This window comes from Pituophis catenifer, unplaced genomic scaffold, assembly GCF_029215685.1.
Source record: "Pituophis catenifer annectens isolate HBS135680 unplaced genomic scaffold, rPitCat1.0.hap2 SCAF_1, whole genome shotgun sequence".
Taxonomy (NCBI): Eukaryota; Metazoa; Chordata; class Lepidosauria; order Squamata; family Colubridae; genus Pituophis; species Pituophis catenifer.
Genome location: NW_027256881.1, coordinates 121,750,383 through 121,774,540, shown reverse-complemented (window position 1 = coordinate 121,774,540; position 24,158 = coordinate 121,750,383). Strand labels below are relative to the sequence as shown.

Below are 24,158 nucleotides of genomic sequence, written 5' to 3'. Positions count from 1 at the left end.
CGAAATGAGAACTGTTTTTCTTTAATTTCTGAAACTTAAAGTTGTTCAACACGTTTTTAACAGTTAGCAACATGATGACAAATTAACATAACCAACCGCAATCAATTTGCAGCATCTAAAATATTTGCCCAGAATGGTCTTCAGAAAACATCATAATGTAAATTCTAATTCATGTCATAGGCTGTGAATATAGTTTACTAATTTAATATATAAAACAGCAATGTTTTTATTTTTCAGCCAACTGTTTTGTAAATTGGTTTATTAATTAGGCATTTGAAAATATACATTTAGTGCTAATGTATTGTTATGGTAATGACATTTACTACCATGTCTACTAAAGTAATAGGCGCATTTAAATGCAACTACTAACTGCTGCTGGTCATGCAAATCAGTCTAGCAGAAGATACAAATTATAAATCAACAGTGCATGGAAATGATCTGATACAGCCCTGGAGAACAGATTTTTATTTTTTTAATTTTTAAAATAAAGTGGGTTTTTTCACATTGCTATATTTTCCAAGCAAAACATTTAGAAGAAACTAAATTTCAGTTTCTTATTACTTAGGGGTATTTCTTATTTGGGTTGCATTTTCAATTATCTGACTGTCCAGCCTTTAATTATAAACATGTACTACTGCCTGTAGCTGCAGAGTCACCAACCGCATACGTTTCTGGCTTTACTTAATCAGCAGTGAGTGATGAATTAAAATGCAGTTCAGATCGTGATTTAGAAATCCCAACAGATTTCTCAGCTGAAGGCCTTTTTAGTCTTTCCAATCCAATGGAATATTGGAAAGGAATTATGTAAGGGAGCTTCAGACCACTATCTTCAGGATAAAGCTATAAGAACAAAATGGTATCAAGATTTGGTTATTACAGGAGAATCTGGTAAAAGATTGGCTTTGAAAACAGGCTAGATCTAGTGGTGGGATTCAGCCGGTTTGCACTGCTTCAGGCAAACTGGTTATTAAATTACCAACTCCCGCTATCAAAGTGGATCCTAGGTGATGCACTGCAATGGAGAAACGGGCAACAGAGCGGCTGGTGCGAGGGAATGAGAGGGCCCCTTTCCCTCTTTCTTCTTCTTGCTCCTCCTCCTTCCCTTGTGCCAGATGCTCCATTGCCCATTTTTCCATTGCAGTGCAGCACAGTGCCCAGGATCAGGGGTAAAATGTAAAATTTGTTACTACCAGTTGTGTGGGCGTGGCTTGGTGGTGGGGTAATGTGGCTGGGTGGGCGTGGCCAACTTTTTTTTTTTAACTTTTCAAAGCATTTTTTCTAATGCTTTGAAAAGCCTCTGCTGATCAGGCAACTCAGCTGGGATCGTCAGAGAGGCTTTTTAAAAAATGCCTCTGCCGATCAAGCAACTCAGCTGGGATCGTCAGAGACTTTTCAAAGCATTTTTTTTACCGCCTCTTCGGCCAAGAGGTTGCAGAAAAAAATGCTTTGAAAAGCCTCTGACGATCCCAGCTGAGCCGCACGATCATCAGAGGCTTTTTTAAAAAACTTTTAAAAGCATTTTTTCGTCAGAAGAGGTTGTAGAAAAAATGCTTTTAAAAGTTAAAAAAAAAAAAAGCCTCTGATGATCGTGTGGCTCAGCTGGGCATGGTGGGGGGGGGAGGCACAGGGATTTTTGCTGCTGGTTCTCCGAACCACCCACCGCCATCGCTACCGGATCGGATGATCTGTTCCGAACCGGGAGAATTTTGATCCATTTTGATAGCAGAGGGGGGTGTAATTTAACAACCAGTTCACCCATAGTCAGGTTGGCTATCGCAGGCGGCTCGTCCCGCATGTGCAGCAGAACTGGAGGATGGGAATGGGCCATGCCTCCCATGACAGCCAGCCCGATCCTGGGTTAACCGATTGTTAAATTATTTGAATCCCACCACTGGCTAGATGCAGTTGAAGAAAATAAAATTCCCCAATGCACACCTATGGGAAAGGCAATTGTGCAAAGATTTTGGATATTGTGGCTGCTTTATTCTTCATTCTCCTGGTCATGTGATCAGGAACAGAGCTTTCATGAAGGGGTTGGAAATAATTCCAGAAACTGTGTTCTGCATTGCTTAAATCCCCAAAACTTTACTCATGGTAGTAAAATAAAGAAATGAAGCATTCCCGTTTGAGCATTGCAAATGTTTTTCTGCTCCTTTCTTTTGAAAAATAGAAGTCTTTTCCCCAGAGTTGCGAGTGTTAGGCAAGAAAGAGAACCTGCTGATGGCCTTCATGTAATGTAATTTTTAGAAAAATGAATAGTTGCTTTGGCTGATTATCTTATGCCTGAGGGTTTTGAAGGCAATGTAAAATGGACCCTTGCAGAATTATTTCAATAATTGCTTTATTTATCAAGAACAATTGATTAATTAAAGCTACAAGACACTCAGATCAGTTGTTGATGATAAAATAGTTCTGTTAAGTTTTCCTTGTAGTGTTAGAAGGGACCATTGAGACTATCAAGCCAAGCCACTTAAAAGTAGGAATCCAAATTAAAATAACCACATAGATTGATGCTAGGTCCCTGTTTGAACCTTTTCAATGAATAGAAGTCTATTACCTCCCTTGGTTGCTGGTTCCATTGTCAAATTATTCATATTGTTGGAAAGCTTTTCGATTGGCCTATGATTTGCCCAGTTCCTGTAAAGAACCCTAGGTAGACTGTTTGCAGCTTCCCCCTTTCATCTTCAATCATTCCCTTTTCCAGTTCTAAGCTATGACCTAATATAGGTCATAGCTTAGCTATATTGTTCAGTTGTTGCAATGGATGTTCCTCTTTAACCATCCACAGGTTTGTAGGTTTAAATTTTACACTTAATGTTTCACTATAGTTCACCCTGCTGTGAACTATTGTAAAATGTACCAAGCATGCAGCATTTTCATAAGTCACCTTTTTGACAGATGCATAACGGCTTCCCATCAACCTGGGCCAAACAAGTAGCATTGTTTCTACATGGATTGTAGGGAGCATCACATGGATTATGGTGATACTGGCATTTTTTTCCAATATAAAATGGAGGGCAAGCACAGAAGAATTGACCAGGGACAATGGATTCATAGCAGGTTGCTCCATTCAAGCAGGGTGCAGATTCACATTCATTTATATCTTCATTGCACTGTTGTCCTGTCCAACCTACTGTGCATACACATCTGAAAAAAAACAAAAAAAAGCAGAAGACAATGAAACCAGGTGAAAGCTCTCATATTGGTAATGGTTCCCTAGATATTTCCATTATTTTGACTATGTTTTTATGAGCACTTACTTTAAGTTGCTTAAAAGAGTTTCTACCAACAGCTAAAAATAAAATCCTGTTGGATGGGACAAAGGAATCTACACCTAAGAAAGAAAAGCAAGGTGGAATGAGCTTTTAAATTCAAGAATAGTGTAGTGAAAAATAGCACACCAAATTGTTTTATCAAATTCATCATTAATTGATGATCAAGGTTGCAAATTTTATATGTTGTGAATACTAATATGTTACATACAGTATGCAACTAAATTGTGTACAGATTGTCCTTCTGAATTACAGAACTCAAAGTGCCTTATAAATGCAATTTAAAACAGGATAAAATCAACAATAAGATGAAGCTGCACCTTGACAAATGGAATAGCATTGCCTACGAACAAATATGTAGACCAGTGTTACTCAACTTTGACAACTTTCAGATGTGTGAACACTTCAAAATTCAGAATGCCCCAGCCATCCATGCTGGGTGGGGAATTCTGGGAGTATAAGTCCTCACATTTGAAAGTTGCCAAGGTTGAAAAATACAGACTTGAACAATGCCATAGATTTTAACATGCATTGCCATAAAAGACTTGGGTAAATAGAGATACTTAACAGGGGAGTTGAAATATGCTGGTAGGTCATGTGAATACAAAAAATGAAGGAAGATCCTTACCAAAGTGACATACCATGACTGGTCTCCAAACAGTACCTGAAAACAGCAATACTCAGAGATGGGATTCTACTAGTTCGGACCAGTTTGGGCATACCGGTAGCTCCGATGTCCAACTAAGAGCGAACTGGTTCGCTCCGAAGTTCAGGTGGGCCTACCTGTCTGCCCCTGCACTATACTGACCTATAGTGCAGATTGGCATGGCAGAGCAGATTGCCGCACCAGATTGCCGCACCTCAGCTGTTTTACTGGGGCACTAGAAGGTGAGTTGTAGAGCTTGTTTGAAATGCACTGTGTGAACATGGAGTGCTTATTTAGCGCATGCACAGAGCACGTGTTTGACATGTGCTTAACCAGTTGTTACACTGGTTGAATTGCACTACCGGCAATACTGTACTAATTACTGATGGCCAGATACATGAGGAAAAGTGCAATCCCGTGTCTGCCCTAATGAGAATGGTTTTAACAGTTTGATCAGCACTCTGAGCTGATTCTAAAAACAAAATGGGAGCCACTAAAAATCTTAAAGTCACTGTAAAAAAAAAATCTTAGCTGTTAGATTCTGGGTCAGAACTTCAAAGTCTATTCCAAAGGCAAATTGTACCTGAGTAGGATTTATACATGGAACAAAGCCTCTAAATTATAATTAAGTTCTTTGCAAGAATGAGTCATCCATGGACTGTTAATCTTTAAATGGAATGTTCTGAAAATGGCTTCCAACCTTTGATTCCCAACCATCTTTTCCCATAAACCTATGCACATATTCCTTGGTATATCCGGGATGGTGGAACATAGCTAAGATTCATTTCTGTAAAAATGTCTGTAAAAGGAAATGTGGTTAAAATTGCTTGGCCAGTTTTAATGATGTGACACAAATATGCAGTGCACTGATAACCTTTATTATTTTGGTCTCACAGTGTTCCTCTGACAGCCATGATACATTGGAAAAAGGCACCATATCAATTGACATTTCCAACTTATTTTGAATAAAAACTTAACAAATCAACTCTTCCTCCTTCTGCCATATAATTAGAAACCTGTAACTCTTCCAAATGCAAAAACGGGAGAGAAAAGTGAACCTAAAGACTAGGGTGTCAGTGTTCCAGAAAAACCCCAACTCCAAGTAAAGACGTGGAAGCAAACATTTTCCAAAGTTCTCTTTACTAGAATAAGCTAACTGGCACATCTGCGAAAACCAGAATCTGAAAAGTCCGGGTTTTCCTTCAGTAAGTCAAAGCTCCCAAAACCACCCCCTTTTTCCCCAGTAGGTCACATGCTCCAATCAACGTCCGCTCCATCTCGATCCAGCCCCCTGACCACTCCTTCTCCAGATACTGGATCACCCTGACCTTGACTGACAGGAAGAATGCTATTATGTCTACTAACAAATTATTTAATCTATTTTTAATAGTTTTTAACTTTTGTATGTTATTTGTATTTTTATCTTGGCTGTTCACTGCCCTGAGTCCTCCGGGAGTAGGGTGGTATGCAAATATGATAAAATAAATAAATAAATAAATAAATAAATAAATAAATAAATAAATAAATAAATAAACAACCCCTCTCCTTAATCCCCCCTCCTAGGTTCCCACACACGGGAAGGTGGCAGCATTGAAGCTTCTGGCCTAATATGGCTTCCAAGGCTGATATAGGGCATGTTTTAGCACTCCCAAATCTTAGAAAAGAAAATAAATTCCCCTCAAAGTTTTCTGTGTTCTGTTTCAGAAGGAAGAAGTCTTCTTTCATTAGAAAGAAGAGAAAGGGTGCAGAATAAAATAATGGAAAATAGATGAATTTCTTTTCTAATGAAATCACATGGTGTTATATGATTCTTTTAAATGTTGGTTCCTTAAATTTGAACTATAACAATTAGGATTTGCATTTTTTTTGCTACTCAGATGTTGAGCGTAATTTAGTTTCTGTGTAGCGCTTGGTGCTCTCTGAGCTTGATTGCTTGCTTGAAGACATCCCATTAGCTGACTAGGAAGCATCATCAATGATCATCAATGCACTGATGATGTTACCTCGTTGGGTAATGAAACATCTGCAAGCAAACAATCAAACACAGAGGACACTGAGGACTCCACAGTTCAACCTGAGCCACAGATATTCTCTTATTAGTTAATTTAGTTCAGAAGAAAACCACTTCCATCTTTTTCTCCCAATCTCACTGATATTGGAATTAAATTTTGTCCTTTATTCATAACAGCTAGCTAATATCAGCATGGGCACTAAATCAATGCAGATCAAACCTGATTCTGTTTGAACTTCCAGATTCAAAGACAATATAATTGCATTTGAGACAATGATTTGAGTTTCAAGGTCAAACTGATATAAGCCACTACTGTAGTTGAGATTCTGAGGTTTATTTTTTTTAATCTGATTTTAATAAAGAAACAATGAAGAATCTACATCTGAATGTTTAAGAACAGGGTAGAGTGAGGATAACATGGAAAGAGCAGGGATGACTGATTTTTTAGAAAAATTAACCTGGCCAAATTTCTGCTAGATAACTTTTGGGTTTATCGTATTCAGAATGAAAACAAAAACAGCCCCACCAACATTTTTACTATTTCTTTTGTTATCCTGGGATGCCAGGTATTGTGATTGTGGGGTAGCATGTTTTATTGCCATAACTAGTTTTTTTTTTTTTAAATTAACATTTGGTTAGTATGCTTGGCCTGTTTTGAGAAAGATCCCCATACTGGTTTTCATGGGCTGCCAAGCTAGGCAGTGCATGTTGACAAATTAACCTTCCACTCCTTACCAAGAAAGTCACTTACATCTGTCTCACTCCTGCAGAATTAAAAATAAATTTTCACCCAGAATTAGAAGTAAGATTTCATTCCAGTCCCTATATAGTGGACTGATCAATCCTGAGCTCTTATTCAAGGTGCTGAGAGGACCTGCAGAGAAGTATAAAACCAAATTCTATTATCTCAAGAGACAGCCGAGTTTACAATTGTGGCTAACCTTGTTTAAGAAGCAAAGAGCTGAGAAAGAGAGCCATGTTAGATTTGGCATGCCAAAATAAATCTGGTAGGCATTGAGTTTAATGATGTGATGAAACTCATTTGTTAGCTATAAATACCAATCTTAAGAAAGCTGAAGAAGCTTCTTGGATAAGAAGTGAAACGTCTTCAAAGAAGAGCCTTGGTGGTGCAGCAGATTAAAGTACTGTTAACTAACATCAGCTGCCTGCAATTACTGCAAGTTCAAATCTCACCAGGCTCAAGGTTGACTCAGCCTTCCATCCTTTCGAGGTAGGTAAAATGAGGACCCGGTTTGTGGGGGCAATAAGCTGACTTTGTATAAAAAAGAACACCGCTTGGGGGTGGGGGCTGAAAGCCCTACTAAGCAGGTATATACAAAAAGTATGAAGGCTATTGCTTAATGCATTGTAAGCCACCTTGAGTCTCCGGAGAAGGGTGGCATATAAATCGAACCAATAAATAAATAAATAAATAAATAAATAAATAAATAAATAAATAAATAAATAAATAAATAAATAAATAAATAAATAAATAAATAAATAAATAAATAAATAACCAACCAACCAACCAACCAACCAACCAACCAACCAACCAACCAGGAAATCCAGTTGCCTCTTGAAAAAAAATCACATTTGGAACAACCATGACCTGGATGACTGAGAATCTCCATAGACAATCTTAAGAAAGTTCTCAAATCACTCAAACTTCCCCCTTGAGCTTCCTCCATAAATGAAAGTGAGATTGCAACACTGGGAAACAAGCAGCCAAAAACTATGGCATCTGCAAAGCACGCTGCAAGGGGATGAAGTGTTTTGCAGCCTGTTGATTGGGTTTAGTGCTTTGAAACAGTTCCCTCTTCATTCATTTCATTGTTCTGTTTAGTTTGTACTTATCAATAAAAATTGAAAAAAAAAAGAAATACTTTCTTTCTAATGCTAGATGTTTTTAGACTGGGGCCAGGGGACTCTGAGGCTAGTCTTCAAATGTGGGAGACTTCATATGAGGCAGGCAGATCATAAAATAATGTTTATGGCTTTATTATTCAAAACAAAGATGCTGAGCTAAGGCCAAAAACAGCGCTACTGGTAGCTTCCCAAAGAGCATGTTAGACAGACAATTACATCATTCAGGTTTCCTTTTCAGCATTCTTGATATTTGAAAATGAAGCTGCAATAGTTATATGTTGTCAGAAGTCATCAAGTCTGCAAAGTGCCTTAAAAGACTATGAAGTGTTTGAAGTCCTCTGATTTGATATACTGCTCTGAAACAAGTGTCAGCTTTGATTAATCTGTAACTTAAATTTAGATAAATTGATTGATTAAATTCATTATCATATTGAAGCACAGTTTTGAATCTTACAGATCATTTTTGTGAGAGTCTGCATTTCATTATGGTTCATTGCACAGCCAGCCAGATGTTTAGACTGTCCACCTATCAATTCCTTCCCAGGTATCTGGAATAGGCAGATGTTGTTAATAATATTAAAATATTGTTGCAGGATGCAAACTATTCTAAGTAAAGTTGCCTTTTGCAAATGACTGAGGGTGATTTTGCCAATGCTGATATTGTTCATGTGGTGCTCCAGATGTTTTGGGATTGTACCCAAGGAAAGTGCCTTTTACTACAGCTATTGTCTTCGCTTTCTTTTGCCGCAGTAACTTTATTTGTAGGTCTTTATATTTTGTTATTTTCTCGAGTTCTTTCTCTTCTGTTCTGATGTTTCCAGGTGCTGCCACATCTACTATCCAGAGTTTTTTGTCTTTCTTATCAATAATTAATTCTGCAATGTTATATGGCAGATGCTTGTCTGTTTGAATTCTAACATTCCAGAGCACTTCATTATTATTATTAATTTATTTTATCAGGTAGGAGAAACAGAATTAGCATATCCAAGCTGTTCACGTAGATCAGGGCTGTCAAACTCATGGCCCACGGGATGGCTATGTCACACACTGGTCACACCCACGCCCCGTTTAGCAAAGGGGAAAAAAGTTATGATTCATCACATGACACCGCAATGATGATGCAAGTTTGACACCCTGATGTAGATGATGATATATTGATGTGGATATATAGCCTGTAATGAAATGAACAGTGCAAAGTTCAACAACTATACATTGAACTTGACAAAATGAAAAAAGGACAAAATAGGGTGAATGATCATACTCATATACAGTATTCATTAGTAACCCAGTGACTATTGATACATGCAAAATATAAGGTAGAATTGTTTCCCTTCTTTCCTTTTTCCTCCCATAGTTTGCATTTTTAATTTGTTTGGGCCTCTCTCTTCTCTAATGTTGCTATTTTTTTTAAGTGTAATTATTGTTTTTTTAAATTGTGTATGCATCAACTAAATAAAGAACACATAAAAAAAACTTAAAAGGAATTCAGAACACATCAAATTAATAACTCAGATTAACACATGGCAGGGAATCTGATCTGTTGTATTTGCTGCATTGATCGACTTTACAAGGTTAATACCTACAATTGGTGGTACCGACAGTTAGTGTAGGCAGCTTGACTGTTTTTCAAGTGCAATATCACATAGACTTCCAATTTCAACTCTTTTCCAAATGCATCCTATAAAGATTGGACAGAGAATCGAAGCAACTAAATGGTCCTTATAATATTTACTCATAATTTAGCTTTATTTGGAACTGGTATGAAGAAGAATTGGAATTCATTACCTTCCTTCCTTCCTTCCTTCCTTCCTTTCTGAATTCCTGTAATGCTTCTTTTTTGTATGTTTTTCCACTCCTAAGTAATGCTGGCTCTGTAATTCAGCTTTTCACCTTTAGATTGTTATGGCTGCAATTTATTGTTGCACAAGCCAGCTGAAACTGTTTAACGAGTCATTGGCTTGCTGTCTGCAATAATGTCAGATTTCTATTTGCTCAGACAAAGAACTACTAAGTGTTTATTACCCTGGAAATTCCCTGTGCCTTTTTAAAAATCCCAAATTGAAGAGCAAAAGCAGCAAGCATGTGCCAAACAAAATCAGCCACTTGTAGTGGTTGAAGATGTTTTACTTTAGAAATGGCTAGATCTGTACAAAACAATCCTCCTGAAGCGAACAAGATTAACCACATCAAGCCCTTTTGGAACAGCAATATTACATCCCATGGTCTAAAGGGAGATAAACAAAAGCAAACGGGCTTTTCAATTTGGATGTTTCTGCCAAGCTTTATGGAAGGATCAATCAAAACATTGTCTGCCATGACTGCAGACTTTCCTGCAGAAAGAAATGTTCAAAGGGGAAGCATACAAGACAGCAGACCAAGATCTGCTTCTCAGTTCCGGGTTTCTAGGTCAATCTCTTATGCCATTTGCATTAGATTCAACTCTCTAATCATAGAATGCATTAAAGTGTTCTCTTTTCCAACAACTAGACACAAGAACATTTTTTCCCCGAACACCATCACTGCATTATTATTACTATTAGTCTTCTCATCATTCCTATCACCCATCTCCTCCCACTTATGACTGCACAACTGTAACTTTGTTGCTTGTATCCTTACGATTTATATTTATTTTATTTATTTATTTATTTATTAATTAAATTTCTATACCGCCCTTCTCCAAATAGGACTCAGGGCGGTGCACAGCCAAGATAAAAACAAAGCATACAAAATTTAAGAACAATATTAAAATAATTAAATATTTTGGCCGAAATTAAGATAACCCAATTTAAAATCAATTTAAAATTTAACTCAGGCCAGCCCAGCTTGTTGAAATAAATAGGTTTTCAGGGCCCGACGAAAAATCCGGAGGTCTGTTATTATACGTAACTCTGGGGGAAGGTTGTTCCAGAGGGTGGGCGCCGTCACAGAGAAGGCTCTCCCCCTGGGGGTCGCCAGCCGACATTGTCTGGCGGACGGCACCCTGAGGAGGCCCACTCTGTGCGAGCGTACTGGCCGGTGGGAGGCTATTGGTGGCAGAAGGTGGTCTCGTAAATACCCCGGCCCTAAGCCATGGAGCGCTTTAAAGGTGGTCACCAACACCTTGAAGCGCACCCGGAAGACCACTGGGAGCCAGTGCAGCTCGCGCAGGAGAGGAGTCACATGGGAGCGCCTCGTCGCCCCCATAATCCCCCGCGCGGCCGCGTTCTGGACCAGCTGGAGCCTCCGGGTGCACCCCAGGGGGAGCCCCATGTAGAGAGCGTTGCAGTAGTCCAGGCGGCAAATGACTAGTGCCTGAGTGACTGTGCGTAGAGAGTCCCGATCTAGAAAGGGGCGCAGCTGGCGTATCAGGCGAACCTGATAAAAAGCCCCCCTGGCCACGGCCGTCAAATGATCTTCTAAAGACAGCCGTGCGTCCAGGAGGACGCCCAAGTTGCGAGCCCTCTCCGTGGGGGCGAGTGATTTGCCCCCAATAGCCAGTGATGGCGTCAGCTGGCTATATCGGGACGCTGGAAGCCACAGCCACTCGGTCTTGGAGGGGTTGAGTCGGAGCCTGTTTCTCCCCATCCAGGCCCGCACGGCCTCCAGGCACTGGGACATCACTTCAAGGGCATCGTTGGGGTGGCCTGGGGTGGAGATGTACAGCTGGGTGTCATCAGCGTACTGATGGAACTCCACCCCAAAGCCACGGATGATCTCACCCAGCGGCTTTACATAAATGTTGAACAGAAGGGGCGAGAGGACCGACCCTTGTGGCACCCCACAAGCAAGGTGCCTCGGGGTCGACCGCTGCCCCCACGTCAACACAGATTGCGACCGGTCAGAGAGGTAGGAGGAGAACCACCGCAGAACGGTGCCCCCCACCCCTAACCCCGCCAACCGGTGCAACATGATACCATGGTCGATGGTATCAAAAGCCGCTGAGAGGTCTAACAGGACCAGGATAGAGGAGCAACCCCTATCCCGAGCCCTCCAGAGATCATCCACCAACGCGACCAATGCCGTTTCCGTGCTGTGCCCAGGCCGGAAGCCGGACTGGAGCGGGTCTAGATAGACAGCTTCATCCAGGTACTGGGGAAGCTGTTGCGCCACCACACTCTCAACAACCTTCGCAACAAAGCGAAGGTTGGAGACTGGACGATAGTTAGCCAAAACAGCCGGATCCAGAGAGGGCTTCTTGAGGAGGGGCCTCACAACCGCTTCTTTCAAAGCGGCCGGCAGGACCCCCTCACTCAAAGAAGCGTTAACAATCTTCTGGAGCCAGCCTCGTGTCACCTCCCGGGAAGCCAGTACCAACCAGGAGGGACCAACCAATCAATATTGATATTGATTGTTTCCTAGTATGATTTGATTGCTTATTTGTATCCTATGACTATCATTAAGTGTTGTACCTTATGATTCTTGACTAATGTATCTTATCTTTTTATGTACACAGAGAGCATATGCACCAAAGACAAATTCCTTGTGTGTCCAATTACACTTGGCCAATAAAGAATTCTATTCTGTTCTGTTCTGCTCTGTTCTACTCTAACACTTCATGTTCAGCAGTTTTTGCTTTAAAAATGCACAGGGAGGTTGGGACAAGCAATCCACTGTTTCATATCTAAATAAAGTAATGAGGAAGCTCAAGGGTGTCATCCACCTGCCTGAAATATAATTTATACCTATCACTCAGTAACTTCTCATTTTATATTGGGGTTTCTCTCCATGAATCCAGTATTCTTGTGAGCTGCCATTTTGGAGAAAGCAAAGCTTTGATTTTGGAATGCCCCTGGCTAAAGCATACCCCTTAATATTCAAAGATGGATTATTAAAGCTATATCATTGATATTGTTAAACTGCTAAATACAATCTTTGGTTGCATTAACAGAGGCATAGAATTAAAGTCATGTGAAGTATTAGTACCACTTTATAAATCCTTAGTAAAACCACACCTAGAATACTGCATCAAGTTTTGGTCACCACATTACAAAAAGATGTTGAGACTTTGGAAAAAGTGCAAAGAAGGCCAACTAAAATGATTAAAAGCATGGAGACAAAAACTCATGAAGAAAGGTTGCAGGAATTGGGTATGGCTAGTCTAGAGAAAACAAGGTCTAGGAATGACATGATAGTGGTATTCCAATATTTGAAGGGCTGCCACAAAGAAGAGGGGCTGAACTTATTTTCCAAAGCACCATGCGGCAAGACAAGAAACAATGGATGGAAATTAATCAAGGAGAGAAGCAACCTGGAATTAAGGAGAAGCTTCCTAATAGTGAGAACAATTAACCAGTGGAACATCTGGCCTTCAGAAATTGTAGATGCTTCATCACTGGAGGTTTTTAAGAAAAAACTGGACAGCCACCTGTCTGAAATGGTATAGGGTCTCCTGCTTGAGCAGAGGGTTGGAATAGAAGATCTCCAAAGTCTCTTCCAGCTCTATTCTGATTGAAAATATCTATAGCCATTACATTTTCTTCCTTTTCCTCTTCCTCTTCCTCCTCCTCCTCCCCCTCCCCCTCCCCCTTCCCCCCTGTTTAGTAGCACAGTTGTTAAGTAAATTAGAATTAGTTGGACTAGAAGACCTCCAAGTCCTTTCCAATTCTGTTATACTGTTATTCTAAATGTTAAATATCATATTGTTAAAGATATATCAGGTGCTAAAAAGTCTGGAAACCAGGGGAGAAATCCAGCAGGTTCTGACAGGTTCTAGAGAACCAGTAGCAGAAATTTTGAGTAGTTCAGAGAACCAGCAAATGCCACCTCTGGTTGGCCCCAGAGTGGGGTGGGAATAGAGATTTTGCAATATCCTTCCTCAGCCACAGCCACCAAGCCATGCCCACCAAGCCACACCACACCACACCACACACACCAAGCCACGCCCACAGAACTGGTAGTAAAAAATTTTGAATTTCACCACTGCTGGAAACCACAAACCACTGCTGGAAACCACAAATGGACATGGAGCTGATCAAGTGACTGATTTGATTGTGTTATTGCTGCCATAGGAGGAGCGGTGAAGTTATTAAAGGATTGATATTATATAGTGGATTTTTAAATGTTGTAAGCCATCTTCAGTCACTTATATGTGAATTCAGCAGCTATATAAATGTGCTTATTAATAATAATTTAAATGATGTATCTATCTACAACTTTGGTAGGGATTTTCTCCCTGAATAAGATTATAACAGGAAATGCAAAATAACAAAAATTGGTAATGAAGGAACTTTGTGTTTGCCATATTCCAAAGGCACAATTACCCACTTGTATTCTTTTTTAATTTGCCTTTTAAACCCGTCTATTATATATTTTCAAGTTCTACAATCCATATGGAAAAATCCTTTTTGAAACACATTTAAAGAAATATTTTCTTAAAAATAAGAAAAAATTCCAAACAAGGTATTTTCAGTGTCTCACTTTCTTTGCAAAGCTCAAGATAAAAGAGTGTATTGACCCTATCTATGCAGAAAGGCATTTGACAGGATTAAGCTGGGGAGGGAGGGAGGGAGGGAGAGGGAGGGAGAGAGGGAGAGATAGTGCGGGAGGGGGAAAAAAGGAAAGAGACTATTATTATCATAACAGTGGAAATATCTTCCTTTGCGTCTGTAGTCTTCTAAGGAAGTCTTAGAAGATTTATGGATTTTTTTTGTTCTTTCCAGTTTAATAAGTTCCTTCCAATTTAATTGGTTCAGCCCTCTTTTGCCTGTTCTTGTCTAATTTCTTAGGATTCATTTTCCTCTTTTTATGAATTTCTTATCATAGCTTCCCCAGTCATATTCTTTTCTGTAAAGCAATAAGTACTGTAGGGGCATGCTTAATACGCTGTGCATTGTATAACAAGATACCCAAGTGTATGTGTCAAGCAGAGGGAATAGAAACAGAAGCACATTTTGATTCTAATATATTATATTAGGTCATATAGATATTTGTTATTCCTTTCATCACTATTTAAACAACGGAATCCAAATGATTATATTTCAAAAGTAAGAAATTTTAAAATCTACCCTAAATTGCTGTGGAATTGATTTATACATTTTAGTCACTGGTCAGGTTTCTGGACCAGAACCTAAGTGCAGATTCTCCTAATATCTGAAAAGTAATTTCACTGTAATCAAGACAAATTTCAGATAGGTAATCATGTTCATTTGTTTCAATATATATCCAGTCTAACTGAATTACAATGTTGCGTACTCCCAAATAAATATAAAAACATTTATAGGCTAAGAATATATATTTTTTTAAGTTAACACATGATATTCCCTCTCTTCAAATCAAGACTTATAAGAGACCAAGATAACATCTGTATGGATAGAACTTACCTGCAACATGGTTTACAAATGGAGTTTTTGTGCCTATTAACTAGTAACAAATCCCAATAGTTGCTTATAAGCCTTAATTATTCATATTGTCCACTCTGGAAATACATCTGGAAACTAATTCAGATCACTTCAGCTCTGATTGATCCTCAATTGACTTGTAGCCCAAATCATAAAAAACAGAAATCTTCACATCACCCATTAGAAGAGAATATTTGTAACTCGGGGTTGAACTGTGGGATCCTTAATGCTCTTTGAGCTTGGTTGTTTTCTTGCAGACATTTCATTACCCAAATAGATAACCTCATCAGTGCACAACCATCAGTGATGGTGTTATCTAGTTTGGTAATGTAACATCTGCAAGAAAGCAACCAAGCTCAGAGACTACACTAAGGATCCCACAGTACCCATTGATTATCACCTGTTAGTAATTTCAATAGTAACAAAATGTTTCTGGAAGTGTTTAATGAAATAATGTGATTTAAATTTCAGGGAAACAAATAAGGGCAAAGCATGCAGGAGACTGTAATTTGGTATCATAGAAATATGATGAATGGGTGGATGGATAGAATATATGCACAGGTATAAATTTTATATGCACGATGACAAAAATTGAAAAAACGAAAAGGTGTTCAAGGGGAGATGGTTTTATGTATCTGACATTGTGGCCTGAATTCAATAATATTTTTCTTCTATAGCTTGTGAAGCTCATTGATGAATTAGGTCATTTGTCTAATTCATGACATTGTAAATGAAAAATCCTTGTCTGGAAATCTATGAAGCTGCATTTTAAAATCAAGCTAGGCTCTTTAAAGATTGCTGTAATGTTAATGACAATTGGAAAATATTTTAAGAGCAGTCAAAAAGATGAATGAAAAAAAGTAGATTCAAAACTTTGAAGAAGAAAGAGGGAAGAGAAATGAGAAGACCCTATAATACCAAAAGAAAAAAAAAAGCAGGGAATTCTACTATTTTTCAGAAGGAAGAAAATGTTTGTAAGAAGATCTCATAGGGAAGACGCCGAATTAGGTATAGAATCACAATTTTCTTCATGTAGCAAAGTAGAAAAAAATAAGAGGAAATCAGAATATTTCTAAATAGCCATTATCATAGTTTTGTACAGAAAGAAATGCTGGTCTGGATTTCAAACTAAGGAGCACTGCATCCAGTTAGTATGTTAATGGGAACAATAAGAGAATTGGCATGTGCATATGTCTCATATAACCTTTTCCAGCAGTCATAGACTTTTATCTTTAAGTCAATTAGGTAGTAACACTTATAGTTAGTCTTTAAGTGTTGGCAAAGTTGGCAAGAGTTGGCAAGGTTGGCCCTGGTAAGTACTAAATTAGGGAGATTACCAGGAAGTAGTTTGAGAAGTTGAGAAAACATTGTATTAAAAAGCAAGAGAAAAATACTCCTGGATTGTTGCCAAGAAAACTATCTGGTTAAATCCATGGAATCACCATGAGTAGACCTCATCTCTGAGACCTTCTAGTCAATATATGCTTGCCTCAATCAACAGCACCATTGCATTGGAAAAAAAAAAGTGACTTAAGAGAGGTGTTAGAAAATGGCCATGATTCTAGTTAGACTATCAGCATTTCTTCTCCTCTGCATATAAAAAATGCCAGAACAGGCTCTAAGGATATTCTTGTTGCCTGTATACCTGATATTTTGATCAGGTCACTTCCAGAATAGACTGAGATTTATTCTAGGACCTACAGTATGCTATCACTCCAATTTTGCATCTTCAGCAAATGAATAAGCCTGCCCACCACCTCTTCATTCAAATAATTAATGCTATTATTGATAAGGAGAGGACCCAGACCTGAATCTTAATGCACCTCCCTTCATAGCTCTTTCCAGTATGATGAAGAAGAGCACCATCTGAGTACCACTGAATGTCTCAGTCAAGGTGTGCTTGTTGGTACACTTTAAAGAAAGATGCAGAGGAAATTGAAGAAATGTAGATGTCATGCCCAGCATATAACTTTTATATACTGTTGTTGCTCTCTAGCCCTGTCTAGTGGCCAGAGAGACAATTATCAATTATATTGTTTGAAGCTGACCCAACCTCTTTACCCATCAGCCTGCACTCTCAAAACAAGTGCACGCTGGGAAGCCAGTTTCCATTTCCTTTAGCATTTGGAGAAGGCAGAAGCACAAAGAAGAATCCATCTTAATCTGTGACACGTGGTAATCCAAGGACAAACACACATCCCACACACAGAGCATCACTGGTGAGATTTAAATTACTTGTATTTATTAATTGTTATGTTCAGCAGTAATTCAATACTGCCTATCTTGTATTTGGTTCTCATTGTATGTATTCCTATTTTTCCCAGTTTCACCATATCCTGTTCTTTCAATAAAGCATCCAGATCTGCGCACACGGTCTGTTTTATTGGAGGATAGGTGGGTTTAGCTGCATGTCAAGCTGCACACAGACTAACGTATAGTGAGGACAGAACGGTAGCGAAAGGTAACAAGGATGACCAAGGGACTAGAAACTATGCCTTCTGAAGAAAAATTGAAGGAATCAATTATGCTTGGTCTTGATGGAGAGACAACTAAGGGAATATGGCATCATTCTTCAAATGCCATCTAAAAGGTAAAAATCTATTCTCTCTCCGTCCAAAGTGCAAGACACTGAGAAATGGATTTATGACACAAGGCAGATCCCAGTTAAATCAGTAACAAAGAGAAGCCCAGTTCTGACATTCCCTATATAAACATTGAAATTAGATAAATACATCATTGACCATCTATTTTGATATTATCTCTTTAAAAAGCAGTAGTCCCACCAGAAAGAGTATTTCCTTTTGACTAGGAATACCTATCACTACGATTTCTTTATTGATTGTTTAATTATATATTATTATATATGTCACTGTTTACACATTACTCAAGGAACCTTGAGGATATCGAAAACTCAAATTATATAGCATAAGAATAAAAAAGTAAAATTAAAAGCAAGGCAAATTTGAAAACCAATATTTTAAAAATGGAAAATTCTTCCAATTAACCATTTAAAACTTGGTGAAAGTGAAGAGGGTTTCCCACATTCCTAAATATAGATAATGAGGGAAACATATGTATCTCCCTATTGAGGGCTCTTTATAGTCTGGGGCTACTCCCTTTAGGGGAGACTAAAGAGTTGAGTTTATGCCAGCAGAGGAATCTTCCAAAAAGCTCCTGAGCTAAGTAATCAAGCAGGTTTAAAATGAGAGAAGTTGTTGTTGTTAGTTGCGAAATCATGTCCAACCCATCGCAACCCCATGGACAACATTCCTCCAGGCCTTCCTGTCCTCTACTATCCTCTGGAGTCCATTTAAGCTCACACCTACTGCTTCAGTGACTCCATGCAGCCATCACATTCTCTGCCGTCCCATTCTTCTTTTGCCCTCAATCTTTCCCAGCATTAGGCTCTTCTCCAGTGAGTCCTTCCTTCTCATTAGGTAGGCAAAGAATTTGACTTTCATCTTCAGGATCTGGCCTTCTAAAGAGCAGTCAGGGTTGATCTCCTCTAGGACTGACCAATTTGATCACCTTGCAGTCCAAGGGACTTGCAGGAGTCTTCTACAGCACCATAATTCAAAGGCTTCAATTCTTTTGCACTCAGCCTTCCTTATGGTCCAACTTTCACAGCCATACATTGCAACTGGGAAAACCATAGCCTTGACTATACACACTTTTGTTGGCAGGGTGATCTCTCTGCTTTTTAGTATGCTGTCTAGATTTGACATAGCTTTCCTCCCCAAGAGCAAGCAGTAATCAAGCAGTTTAAAATGAGAGAAGTAGTCCTTCAGATAGTCAGTGCCCGATCAATACTGAGACAGAAAATATGGAGGGGATGATACCAGCATATCCATAACTCAATTACTATATTAGAAAGTTAACAAATCCTTTTTATTTTACAACTGAATAACAACTTCTTCCTATGAATATAAACCAACAAGGTTAGTATTATAATGATCTGTGGTGGTGCACTTCCATAGGAGTTTATAACTCTACCCAGTCATTAATTTAAGTAGAAAAGTTCATAGGATTGGATTCAAACGGATTTAGGGTTACTTGATAACAATATCAGATTTGCCTATAAGGTCTCAAGCATTCATTTACAATTATTCATATTTTTGCCTAGTTGAGACATTTGTCAAAATAGAACTTCAAAGACATGGGGTTTTTTTTTTTAGCTAATGGAAAAGAGGGAAATTTTTTGACGTTCATAATTACTAACCAGCAACACATCTGGACAGTGTCAATTTTGTGAAGCAGGTTTAGTCCAGCCCTTGGTTCAGTGCAGAATACACAGTGCATGTTGCCCTATTCATAAAGCCTGTCAAGCCTTTGCTTAAATCTCTCAAGAGAATAACTCAGCATGTCTTGAAGCAGTCTGTTCCATTGCTGAATAGCTATCACTATTAATACTCCTTTGCAATTTTTATCTACTGTAGCCCTGCCTTCAGAAGCCATGGAGAACAATCTTTTCTTTCAGTCATAAATTAGGAATATTTATAGAAGGAATAACTACTTGTACTAAATCAATATTAGAGAGAGCCTATTAGTTTCCAACCTTCAACAAAATGGTCATTCATTTGTATTGTTAGGCCTAATGTACTAGATTAGACGGTGACAGAGAACCTATTGTTATTCCTGCATATAGCAGTCTCCTCATACCTGGATGTCCTTCAGAAGCATAAACATTCAATTTCAGGCATGTTGGCTGGGAACTGCGAGAGTAGAGTAAAACTGTAAGGACATATCCTTTTTTCCCCTCCTATTTCTTTAAGTCCATGTGCAGTGGTGTCATCCTCATCTTTTGTTTCTTTTCTTTTTTTAATTAAAAAACTGTTGATGACTTAACTATTCCAAGAAATCTGACTTCTTCTAGATTCTCTCCTCCTTTATGTATTTTCAGATAAAAAAGCTGGTAATATGGCTAGCAAGTTATAATGGAGTAGATCAGGGGTGGGTTCTACTTACCCTTACCCTTACTACTGGTTCGCATTGGGGTCCGTGATGTCTGGGTCGGTGGGCAGAGCCTCCCGCCGGTTTTACTACTGGTTCTTGCGAACCGGTCCGAACTGGGGGCAACCCACGACTGGAGTAGATGTTAACCATGGATTGGACATGCCTTTTCCAACACACGTTTAGTATACTCAAGAAAATATTGTTACCAACCTGTTTACTATATGAAAAAATCCATCTTCAAACATTTCATCAACCATTTGACTTACATTGCATTTAAAAAAAAAAACACCTCAGCTAAATGGAAAGTTCCTTTTCATGACAATGTTCTTTTACATTCAGGTTTAAGATTAGTTACTAGGAAACCTGTCAACAATGGGACAGCCATTTATTGTTGTTACTGGTTTTTTTTTTTTTAAAAAAAAGCATAATTCAGATGGATGTTATAGAATGGTATAATCATAACCTAATAATCTATTAAACATTGATGGTTATGGTGTTAATGTTGGATGTGTTCTCCCCGTTCATTCAAAAATACATTTGTCAAATTCCTTGTTTCCAAATGATGGAAATCTGCAGTACCTCCACTGTTCATAGAATAGTAGTAGTAGTGTCCCATAGCTTGCTAAATTATGGAGACAGCTGGATGTTATATTGTAAGTATTGGAAAGCTATGGATATGCTGCTTTAATTCTGGACTACAATGTTTGAAGCACTGGGATCCAGCACAAATATAGTCGGAAATAGGGGTTCTGTCACATTGCCCCAAATGAGCCAACATCATAGACAAACACACAAACAAACAACAAACAAACCTGATTGTACAAAGTTGGCTAAATGAACAGCCAGGAAGACTCGGTTGTGGTAAGGAATGGTAAAATTAATTAGTTATAATAAGTGCTTGCATTACACTTTAAGTCCAAAACTAATTGCATCAAAGACAAGGTCCAATGCCTGTTTCCAGAAATATATTCTTTAGTTTTTATTAATGGCCTTTTGTTAATAGCTAAATATAGCTTTTACTATAGTTCTGCATATGACACGTTTACATGAAATTGCTTATTATTCATTTTCCATGGTTCAATAGGATTTAATGCTAGTGGCAATTCCGGTAATGTCGTCAAAATTCTGCTTCTTTGTGTTTGGCATAGACATTGGCCATGCATGAAATATCTCATCTGTACCAAACACTGATGGATGAGTTTTCCTTTCTTTTCTAATGAGCCACTGCAAAGTGCTCACACCATTTTATATTTGTTTGTTTGAAGATCATACTTTATTAGGAGTTCTCTAAAGACGTCACAATGCTTTCTGAAAACCATTGAACAAAGGGCAAAAGAACAAACAAAATTGATTTTGTTATGACTCATCTAAAATGAGATGCATTACAAAGGGGTTAGATTAAAAATAATGAGGTCACCAATTTTCTTCTTGTACATTTTTTGCTTGTAATTGCAATTTTTCCTACATAAAGAAATGATGTACCCAACCAAGTATCTTATATGTTGGATGCAATGAAGCAAATTATCAAACCGATTAATATATTTGCATAGATGGTCTTTTGGCATTTGCTAGCACTCAAAAGATAAAGACTTTATCCCATGAGTTTTATGATATGCATACTGCCCGTCCCAGTATCTCTTCGAGTAAGTAGCTGATGAGCTATTATTACTAGTACACACATGGTCAAGGTAATACTATATCTGCACATTTATGTATTTCTTATAGGTCAGATAACAGCATCAATAAACAAGAAGGCCATTTTTATAGTATTCTGTTGCTCTGTACTATGGTCTCAAAGTAGATCATTGGGGATTTTGTTTCTTTGTTTATGTTCTTGTTTTGAAAAAGAAATCCAAATAGAGAGAAATACAGATAAACCTAGACTTCACTGTGATGTAATATATACTTTCACCTACTTTTCTAACTCATAAGTCTGACCCAGTAGTGGGATTCAAATCACGTCACTACCGGTTCACTCGTGGGTCCACTCACACACAATGCTTCTATGCAGGCGTAGAGATGTCCGGGCAGAGCCTCCTGTCGCCGCTACTGGTTCGCCTGAACTGGTAGCAACCCACCACTGGTCTGACCTTGTCTCATTAGAGATAAGTATGTAGATCTAAAATCTTGCAAAAATAATGAATTAGTGCACTATTCATTAATGTACTATTGCTTGTGTATTTTCTACATTATCCAAATAGTAACTGTTGACTATATGAAAAGAATTTGGATGCTACTCACAGAGAAATTAATAGTAGTATGCAAAATATGTTAGCATACTAAATCTGTCACTATTCATTAGATAGAAGAAACAAGAGACATAGTTATTTCTATCAAAATAAAATGTCACACAAGATTTTTGTTTTTAAGAAAGAGAATTTTCTTTTTAAAAAAATATTTTTTGTTGAAAAAATTTGCAATACTAAAAGATAAAGTCAGAAACAAAGAAAATAACAGAATAGAAAGGAAATACAAGGTGGAAAGAAAAAAGGAAAATAAGAAAACAAAAAAAATAGACAAAGTAATATTTTAAAAAATGACCCCCAATTTTTTGTGCAACAAGTTCAAAGCAAATGAATAATTTGTCACTCCCAATACTGTTAGGTGCACAATTCACTTTTTCCCATTACATCCCACCCCCAAGTTTTATCTAATCCAATTATTGTCATTTCTGTCCAAGTATTTGCCAAAGGTCCATAATGGAATGTCCAGAATTTTACAAATTCAATTCTTATTTTAACCCTGATCAAATAAATTGTCTTCATATTCCTTAATTTTGCCTCTAGTGAACAGAATTTTACTGATGGCCTTTTCTATTACCTGGCTGACTAGTTTGAAAACCATGTGAATGTATAAATGATGAGTTAGCATCTGGAAGGAACAACATGGAATATGCAGTCACTCTATCACAAAATGCCCATTTTTTTAAAATGTCTGGCCAAGAATTCTTTGAAGTGAGGCTCTAGATTCAGAGACACTTCAGAAATAAAGATGGCTGTCAACTGAAGGGGAAACTGACAGTTAATTGGTTAGTTAGTTCATGCAGGCTGGAAGGCAACTAGGAAAGTCCTGGAGTTGACCTGATAAATCAGGAAAACCAAGCTGCAGGTTTGTTGTTTTTTTTTAAAAAAGGAATAGAGTAAGGTGGAATGAAGCTGAGATTCAGAATGAGAATGAAGGCATTCTAATTCTGCTCTGGAATTGGGATTTGGGGGCCACATTACTTTTGTTTTAACCTTATCAACAGAGTTTATGAGAAAGGGTGTTTGGTGACTGGTCATATGCACTTGTTAATTAGGACTCCTCACATGTTCTCAATAGTGTAGACGTTCTTATTGGTTTGAAAATATCAAAGACTTCTGTTAGTACTGCATTAGTTTCTCTGAATAAATCTGTGATGGTATTGTCCTGGTTTTTTTCCACTTGACTCCTCAATGGCCATCAATTCCACCTTTAAGGTTGTATGGAAACAAGGATGCCGAATTACAGATGTTTACACCAGCCATATGCACAGATATTGAGAGTGGATGGTACTGTAGACAACATTGAGGAAAGAATACCTCTATATGGAAGACGTATGTTTACTTTTGTTGTTGTTAGTTGCAAAGTCATGTCCGACCCGTCGTGACCGCATGGACAACGTTCCTCCAGGCCTTCCTGTCTCTACCATTCTCTGGAGTCCATTTAAGCTCACGCCTACTGCTTCAGTGACTCCATCCAGCCACCTTATTCTCTGCCTTCCCGTTCTTCTTTTGCCCTCAGTTGTTCCCAGAATTAGGCTCTTCTCCAGTGAGTCCTTCCTTCTCATTAGGTGGCCAAAGTATTTGAGTTTCATCTTCAGGATCTGGCCTTCTAAAGAGCAGTCAGGGTTGATCTCCTCTAGGATTGACTGGTTTGATCACCTTGCAGTCCAAGGGACTTGCAGGAGTCTTCTCCAGCACCATAGTTCAAAGGCCTCAATTCTTTGGTGCTCAGCCTTTCTTATGGTCCAACTTTCACAGCCATACATTGCAACTGGGAAAACCATAGCTTTGACTATATGCAATTTTGTTGGCAGGGTGATGTCTCTGCTTTTTAGTAAGCTAACTAGATTT

At 38.4% G+C, this 24,158-nt stretch overlaps 1 protein-coding gene across 1 annotated transcript in view; it reads right to left on the bottom strand.

The window, feature by feature from the left end:
• EYS (eyes shut homolog) overlaps window positions 1–24,158 on the bottom strand; it is an 871,663-nt gene that overhangs the window by 475,079 nt on the left and 372,426 nt on the right. The window contains exon 23 of the mRNA XM_070932259.1: window positions 2,888–3,147. Coding sequence (XP_070788360.1) covers window positions 2,888–3,147 — 260 coding nt within the window. The remainder of the gene's footprint in view (window positions 1–2,887; window positions 3,148–24,158) is intronic.